This window comes from Fundulus heteroclitus, chromosome 13, assembly GCF_011125445.2.
Source record: "Fundulus heteroclitus isolate FHET01 chromosome 13, MU-UCD_Fhet_4.1, whole genome shotgun sequence".
Classification (NCBI taxonomy): Eukaryota; Metazoa; Chordata; class Actinopteri; order Cyprinodontiformes; family Fundulidae; genus Fundulus; species Fundulus heteroclitus.
The window spans coordinates 11,668,917-11,677,894 of NC_046373.1; the positions used below are offsets into that span (position 1 = coordinate 11,668,917).

At 42.3% G+C, this 8,978-nt stretch overlaps 1 protein-coding gene across 1 annotated transcript in view; it reads left to right on the top strand.

The window, feature by feature from the left end:
• Window positions 1-8,755, top strand: part of elp2 (elongator acetyltransferase complex subunit 2) — a 72,445-nt gene extending 63,690 nt beyond the window's left edge. Inside the window, exons 19-22 of the mRNA XM_012878882.3 lie at window positions 2,436-2,557; window positions 2,706-2,848; window positions 5,934-6,047; window positions 8,061-8,755. Coding sequence (XP_012734336.2) covers window positions 2,436-2,557; window positions 2,706-2,848; window positions 5,934-6,047; window positions 8,061-8,271 — 590 coding nt within the window. The 3' untranslated portion in view covers window positions 8,272-8,755. The remainder of the gene's footprint in view (window positions 1-2,435; window positions 2,558-2,705; window positions 2,849-5,933; window positions 6,048-8,060) is intronic.
• The last annotated feature ends 223 nt before the right edge of the window (window positions 8,756-8,978 follow it).

Below are 8,978 nucleotides of genomic sequence, written 5' to 3' on the forward strand. Positions count from 1 at the left end.
TTATATGGAGGCGCTAGTGATGGTTTAGTTTGGTCTCGATGGCTTTTCTCTATATATATTTCCAATTTCTTTGAGTCAGTTTCTTAGTTTCATCACAAAACATGGACTCAAGGCAAGGCAAGTTTATTTATAAAGCACTTTTCAGTAACAAGATGATTCAAAGTGCTGAATCGCTCATGTTTTGGACTTTAGACTTTATTGGTCCAATGAGAAATTCTTTTCCGCAGACCAGCCCCTGGACTCCCATCGCCACAAGGCAGAAACAAAACAGCGCAGGACACAACATAACACCACCACACATAATCCATCATAAAAGTACTGCACAGGACACAGTGTCAATACATCCACAGTGGGACATGTTGTTTAGGACAGCAATAACCTCGGGCATCAGGCTTTTCCTGAAACCAGCCCTCCTGCTCCTTAATGTGCAATATCTGTGTCCTGAGGGCAATGGGATGATGCATTTCTGTAGTGGATGAGTAGAGTCCTGTGTTATTGAGATTGCAATGCGTGTCATGGCCTCATTACTGAGTTTAGAAAGGTTGGGTGTAGGTAGACCAGAGATTTTTCCAGCAGTTGTGGTTATTCGTGTGAGTTTAGTCCTGTTCTTTACAGTAAGCATGTTATAAAAACAGGTGGAGAAGTACAGTAGGATGGATTGGATGATGCTTTGGTACAGTGACCGAAGGAGACGTGGAGCAACACAGAGTCCTCCAAGTTTAGACTGATAGTCTCTGATAACTCTGTATTTTTGTCTGTGATGTGCTGATTTAAGGTGAGTTTCCATTTTAGTGGACTTGACTGAGAATCTCGCTAATTTCAAGAAAGATTTGGCTGTGAAAAAGTTTTAGGAACATTTCCAGCCTTCCTATTTTGCTTATACTTCAGATTTTATACAAAGCTAAGCGGGACAATTACCTCTTTTGAAGGAGTTTCATTATCCTTTAATTGTTTAGACTGAAAGCGTTGTTAAGTTTCCTGCCAGTCAACCAGCTGCAATTTCTTTTATAGAAATGCAAGTTGGCCATCTACAGATATGACAGGCATAGTCTCTTATTGTCTAACATAACAATGTTCTGTAACAATATGGTAACATTCTGAAATATAGTGAAAAACAAGCTCCACTGAACCTGGATTTCTATTGGCCTTTTTCCGCGTTTTAGCATCCCAGTTGTAAACAGAAGTGCGTCATCGGTGGGTTTACTTGTATGAGGAAAATCTCTTCTCCCTAATTCAGACAAATAAATCAATCCTGCATTCACGGTGAGCGGAGCAGGACATTTAAGCCCAAAGGATTACCTCCCACCTTTTCTGGGTCTCAGCGTTTCTGCTGGCTGCTCTGGATTGGCCCTAATGCGCATTGACAGAGGATAACCAGGCCCGCGTTTTCCCGTTTTGCCTGTATAGCAGGGCTGCACGGAGGCGCAGCGGCGTGCAGTTTAAACCAAGGAGGGGGAGCGAGGGGAAAGTCGGGACTCCCGTCTGCTCTGCTTGACTGCTGAATCACTCAAGGTGATTGTGGGGAATGCAAACATAGCCTCAGTGGCCAGACGGAGGGGAGAAAGTTAAACGTCAGCGCACATCAAACAAACTGACTTCCTTCTATCCGCACACCTCTTGTCTACGTGTTTCGTCTCAGAAACGTCTGGCGCTTTTCTTTCCCAAGTGGATTGAGAACCCCGGTATCATATCTCTCACCCTTTTTGTGCGTGCTTCCATCTTTTTGTGTAAATATGTTCTGCTCTGTGTTGTTTTACAGCCGATTCTCTCTGCTCCTCGTCCTTTTTTTTTGTTGTTGTTGTTATCAGAATAAACAGCCGTCCTGTCCTTCAGAGCCCTGCTAATGGATGAAGCTGCAGCACATATTTGCCCTCTAACAGCAGACCTGTGGACGTGTGCTTGTTCTGTTGGCGGAGAGTGTTTTAAAAGCCCAACAAAATGCTCGCCGCAGTCTTTTGTGTTGACTCTGAGATTTTACTGCCGTACATACCTGCCAGACTCGTTTTGTGTGCGCGTACGGCTGTCGGCGCGGAGCGTGACGGCTGCAGACTCCCAGACAGACCGGCAGCTGCCAGCAGCATACAAACAAGCTCTCTGGGGGAAACCAATCTAGGCTCTAAAATGACTTAGGCCCAGGAAATAAACAGCGGCGGGTCATAAACCAAACCCGGACTGAAACGGAGGGTCTGGAATGAGGTCCTCTGTCTTGTTGGATTGTTTATTTGTCGCCCAGGAGAGGCTCTGTGACCGACAAGCGGGGATCCAGACATGCTGATGTGATGCGGTAATAATCATAACAGAGTTTCGCCATCAGCTCATCCTCTCCGCTGAAAGGGAGATAAATGAAACTTGTTGTTTGGCTTATAGCACCTCTGTATTGTTCCTCAATTCAATTTTCCCCGTCATCCGTGTTCCCATTTTGCTTCCCCCCGCAGAGCCCCTGTTCGCACTGTGCGCGCACACAGACAAGGACACAGCCATGCACAGCCGAATCATCTGGTCATGTGACTGGAGCCCCGACAGCAAATACTTTGTGACATCCAGTCGGGACAAGAAGGTAAACATCAAATCTTGATCCCGTTCCAAAACTTCGGGATATAATTTGCTTTGAAGGTAATGAAGTAAGGAAACCAGCTGGCTGCCGTCTGGGTGGGAATTATTTCACAATGCTCAGACAGGGTTTCTTTGTTTTAATGTGTGTTCAGGTAATAGTGTGGGGGCTGTGCATGCCGGAGAGCTCTGAAGAGCCAGCGATTCCTCTGGAGGTCACACCCCGTTCCTCCGTCTTGGATGTTGGGGATTCTGCTACGGCTGTAGCGTTCTGTCCGTCTGTCTGTCCTGATAGCAGGTACATGCTGAATCGGTCTTATTTATAGTGTCTCCTGCAAATGTTTTCACACCCCACAAACCTTTTTAACATTTTGTCCCATTAAAACTGCAAAACTGAGTGTATTTTATTGTAGTTTTATTAGACAAGAGGGACACAAAGTTGTGAAATTCTGGAAAGTGGAAGGAAAATTATACAGAATTTTTTTAGATATTTTTCCAAATAAAAATCCTAAAGAGTGCACTTTTTTATTCAAGTTGCTTTTCCCTGATACCCCTAAATAAAATCCATGCACTTTATCGAAAATTATAACAAATATGGCCTTTTGAGGAAGGATAGCGAGAAGAAAGCCTTTGCTGAGAGAAGAGCCTTAAGAAGTCCTGTTTGCACTTTTCCATAATGCCCAGTAGGGTCATTGGAAGAAGGTGCTCTTGTCATATTAGACAAAAATTGTACGTTCTGGTGTAGTGGAGCGAAATAATGAAAATAGTGAAAATTACCCCCAGACCCTCCTCACTGATGGTGGCAGCATCATGCTGTGGGAATGCTTTACTTTAGCAAGACCAGAGAACCTAGTCAGAGTTGATGGGAAGATGGGTGGAGCTAAACATAGGGCAATGCTGTAAGGAAACCTGTTAGAGCCTGAAATAGAAATTCACCCAAGGAACATGCCCAGGTATTACTTCTTCCATTTATTAGGAACATTTGGACAGAGTACATTGGAGGGAGAGTGCTAGGCATTTTGAATTGGTTGCCTTTGTTCAACATTATAATTAGGGCTGGGCAGTAAATCGATTTTGTTGATTCATTTGAATTTGCTGTTTAGGATTTAATGTTTGGAAAACCAGGATTTTTTTCTTCACCGATGCACTCCTTGGGCTTCCGTAGTTCAGAATGAGGTCCGCCCGCCCGTCTCCCAAAGAAACGCATAAAATTGCAGCTAGCAAAGAAAAGCTTGTTCGCCCCAAAAAAGGCATCATTTCATCATTTACATGGAGCTGCCTCGGTTTTGCAACCACAGACATAGAGCATTAGATGTCATATTGCAAAAGCCTGTTGAAAGGCTGTTGCTACCAAAGGTGGGAGCTCTACGAATTTAGTCCAACACCTGAAATAGCGGCACTTCTGCAAGTGGGAGAAATGCTGCTCAAAACAGCAGCAGCCCACAAAACACTGCCAAAAGACAACCCACCTCAGGGAAATCTTTTTCACACCATGTCCCCTACAATAACAGAAAAGTGATCTCAAACGGTGTTCTGTCACATATTGGCAATATAACTGCAAAAGTATGGCTACTGTAAATATTGCCTATTTATACAGTGTGAAAGCCCGGATTTATTCACCTGCTGAAAACTTTAGAAGCAAGGTATCTGCTACCTAGCCGGGAATATTTAGAAAAAACAGGAGAAATGAGTGAACTATGGGCGGAGCTTGGTCTATACCCTCACCAGCTAATAACAGAGTCCCTGACTAGATGGGGTTCACACAAAAAACGATAAACAGACGTTTCTGGAGCAGGAAAAGACGAAAGCTGATATCCTGAATTCAGACAAGAAAACCCCACATCTTGCGCCTTCTTGGCAAGACATTGATGTTTTGGATTCTGTAACTAAGAGTGTTAGACTGCTCTAAAAGACCAGAGTGATGCCCTTTTGGTGAGGCTAGTGTCAGCGTTTCCTACATTAAACTGGTGCTAGAGTTGATCAAAACCAGTCCTACAGCCAGCAGAGAAAGACTCTGAGCTCACTAGAACAATAAAACAAAACAAAACAAAAATAAATAGAGCAATCATGTAAGTGACAAACTCTTAGAAATTGCCTCACTGTTGGATCCCAGGTTCTGCACTACCTACTTTGTTCTAGACACAAATAAATAGAGCTTCCACAGAACCGATGCCTCTGCCTGCTGAAACGAGATCACCACAACTTCCTGGTTCAGTTCTGCATATGTGCAGAGAAGAACAGGCTCCACCCAATGAGACGATTACTTTTAATTTTTTTTAAAAATGTGCCAGTGAGGCCTCTGCATGAATCAGAGGCTGTGAAAATAGAAACTGAGCTACCAACCTACCTGTCGACCCCTGAGGCAGACCCTGACACCGATCCCCTTCAGCGGTGGCAGCGCCTCGATCCAAACTTTCCAAGGCTCAGTAAACTGGCCAAAAAATGTCTCTCTTTCTCTGCTGCAAGTGCCCCATCAGAGATGGTTTATAGTGCGGTATAGTGTTACACGCCACAGGGCATGCCTGAAGCCAGATGCAGCAGGCAGGCTGGTCTTCCTTGCTAAAAATGTGTAAGAAAAAGACAGCAAGAATGTGTTAATGATTTTGCCGACCATGCAATGAATGTATGTTTAAAATATGTTTACCTGACAAAAAATTAGCAATATTTTGTTTTATATAAAAGATGCATATTTACTTGAAATGCACCTTAATTCAGTTCAATGAAATTTTATTTATATAGTGCCATTTGACAACACATGCCATCTCAAGGCACTTTACAAAGTCAAATTCAATCAAATCAGAAAGATTGGTCAAAAAGTTTAATATCTAAGCAAACCCAAAAAAAATTTAGATTTTATTTTTAAGCCACATAGCCCAACCGTAATTATAATTTAGTCGTATCAATTTAAAACAGTTTAAATATTAGTCTCTAGATGTGCACAGCTGATAGAGACAAAACACTTTTAGCTGCAAATGAATCAAAAAGTGGTGCAAATGACCAGCCACACTTTTTAGATTTTTTTTTTTTTAAATAAATTGCCAAATGGTATCACTTTGCATCACTTTTACATGGATGCACAACTTTGTGTTGCTGTGTCACATTAAGTCCCAATAAAACATGTGGTTGTAACAAGACAAATGTGGAAAACGTCAGGGCTTGTGAGGGTCTGTATTTTAGCACAATCTGGACATTTAGATTGACTAAGAATTTATTGACAGCCTGCTTCATCTCCCGTGGTTTTCTACATTCAATCCATCAGCTGTTTTCGTATTTCCTGTGAAATCTAATTTGTTTTCAAGGAGAATTTTTCTTTTAAAAAGCCTTATAGCTATGGAATCTGATGGAAGTATTAAACTTGTATTTGCTCTCTGCCGCATTTCCAGCTACCTGCTCGCAGTTGGTCTGGAGTGTGGACGAATCCTGCTCTACAGGTGGAGACCAGGTCAGGAGGGGGCTGCAGGAAGTGACTGGATTAGCTGCGGTGGAACAGACACCGTGTATCCTTTCAACACATCGTCTGAAGTTTATCAGCTAGAGCTCTGACAAGGCCTCCAGTCAGAGATGGGGACTCGAGCCTCAGATTTGGACTGAAAACAAAAATAAAAAAAAGAACACTACAGACCTGATTTAGATGGGCGTAGGTCAATTTACCATTTTGTTTTGTTTACCCGTAGCCTTGACCCAAGCAGAGACCTCTGCAGCATCAGTTCATGGGATGTCGCACCAGCTTTGACAGCTAACCATTTAAGTGATTTTTTTATATTCTACTCGTGGTCTGTTTTAGTAAAATGTGGCTTTATGACTCCATTGAATATTATCCACCAGCAGAACATTTACAATTGTCTAGTTTGATCAGGAGTCATAATGTTTCATTTTTTTTTATATGGGTCATCTGCCTTAGACAGGGATCAAACCCCAAAATAAATGTATATAGGGTATGAAATAAAGTAAAGTTTTTTAGAAAGTGGTGCACAATCAAGCTAAATCATACATTGCATTTGGACATTTTCAGGACTATTTATCTTCTTTATTCATCAAAATACCTAAGTACAAAGATAAATAAACTGATAAGCAGTGGGTTAAGTACAAATGGTTGGTTTACAGGTCCGAATTGGAAGTAGGAAGGGACTAAATGGTATACATACAGGTATAACATGGGGAAGCAGCGATCTGACTCTGAACATGTACAGAGCTCGATCCTCTAATAATTGCTCATAATAATCTGTTGATGTTGGCTGTAGCTTCATAATAATAATCATACAGATCTGTCTCAAACTGAACTCTCTATTAAATCCCTTCAGGTTGTTTCCAAACAAAATAAATTTGCCACGGACATCTTATTTTATGCTGGTAATCTCATGGCGTTGCACACGTAGATGCTTCCGGTTTTTCAAAATAAAAGTAATCCATGTTCTGTTCATTCAGAAATTCAACTTTCTCTCTCATTCACTCGCTACATTGCTGTTCGGCCTTCTATATTTTGCAATTTTTGGAATATGTTTAATGTTGAGACTTATGTCATATTTCAAACATGATTTACCAATAATCTGGCAAATCCTCAGCCTCAAGAGTGAGAAGAAGAAAGGCCTCCAAGCCCCACACTGTAGTGAATGGCTAGGAAATTTTAAATTAATTGCTGTTAATCATGTCAAAGTCAATTAGTTCTTCAAAATAAAGCTCTTCCTGTTTAATTTCTTCAAAATAAAAACATCAACAGTAGAATGCATATTTAGATTGGTAAGGGTGTCAATGTTGGTGCTTTATTAATTTTCTAAATAGATTACTGCATTTTACAGCAGTTTTTTTGGGCTATTTAATTAGATTTTTACAAAGAGCAAATTGTTAAATATGCATAAAGAAAAACAAGCACGTGATTTTGATTCCTAAACTACAGTGGTCGCGTGTTATAATCTGACTAAATGTCCTGCATCCAGAGAGATTCTGATTTCATTAGTGACTCGAGATGGACTTGGGAAAAAATAGACTTGAGCTTCTCTGGCTCCATTAGAGTAGTCAGCTCCTGTTTGGTGTGTGCTGAGTAAGGAAGTCTTGTGCTGGTGTTTGGCTTGGGTTGGGGAGGGGGGGAATAAACAGGTCAGCAGATAGGGCTGCAGGTAGAAACATTATTGTAGTGTGTTTGTGTGTGCGTTGTCTCCCAGTTGCTCTTTAGGTTATTATCTTAAGAGCGCTGAAATAAACTACATATGAGTATTTTTCTTGCGACGTTGTATTTGAAGACCTCTTCTCCTCAGGTAACCTGCCCTGCTGTTTGCAAACACCCTGTATTTTTCTCAGTTTGACAATTTTCCGAAGTAAATGATCCCAAGGGTTTTTACCTCCCAGATGAAACATTCAAGGCGAGCTTTTATGTTATTTTTTTTTTTCCCCCCCCCCCACACACACACACACACACCGACGATGACAGATGGGAGCGTTTTCGTAAAGGATGCGTGCTGGATATTTGTCTACATTTTGTCTGTTGTTTCCTTTCATCAAACGTCCTTTCAAAGACAAAGCCACACTCTGGCAGTGAAGCGGCTCCGCTGGAGGCCCCGGGCCGGTCGGGCAGGTCTAGAGAACAGCGAGATGGATGGACCGAGTGACACGGAGAGAAAACTCGAGGAGAAGAGCTCCTGGGTTCAGCTTGCCAGCGCCAGCGCAGACCACTCTGTCAAAATCTTCAACATCAACAAATGGGCTCTTTACCACCGCCACCACTGACACTATTATGTCTGTTGCAAGTAGAGAGAGACGCTTGGACTGAGGGCCACGGGCCAGTGTGGGGCACAGAGGCCACAGCTGCTCTATCACAAACCATTCAGTCCCTGTGACAGCAAGTTAGGCCACGGGTCAGTCAAAGGACAGAACCTGCTGCAACAAAAAGCCCCGAAGTCTGTCTGCACAGAGCCAAACGGGTTTGACGGGAGGAAGCAGGACAGTTAAAACACCATGACCGCAGGCTGGCATTTGGTTTGGATACTTCAGAGTGGCTCAGATTCAGAGAAGGAACCTATGCTGGATATCTATAGACTAACAGTCGCCTACGGAAACATGTATTGGACTGAATTCCTGAAGAAGTCAGCTTCACCATTAAACAGCGGGGTTTTTATGTTGCTTGTGGAAAAAAAATGTTTTGTACTGTCATAATTGGTTTGCTCTTTAATTGAAATTAAGTGAATAGAAATAAAAGATGGCTTAAAGGGCACAGATTGGGATTTTTATACGTCTTCGATTGGGTTCAGACTTGGTGCTCACCGTTGTTGCATCATTTCCACGTCTGAAGTCAGGAAGTTTGTAAAAAAAAAAAAAAAAAAAGGAAACACGAGACAGGCGAGCAAATGGCCAAAGGTTGCAGGGGTTGTTCTTGTTTAGGAGGGGAGATCTCTACAAAGTCAGTGCCTCTATGGAATCTCCTGGGCTACTCTGGA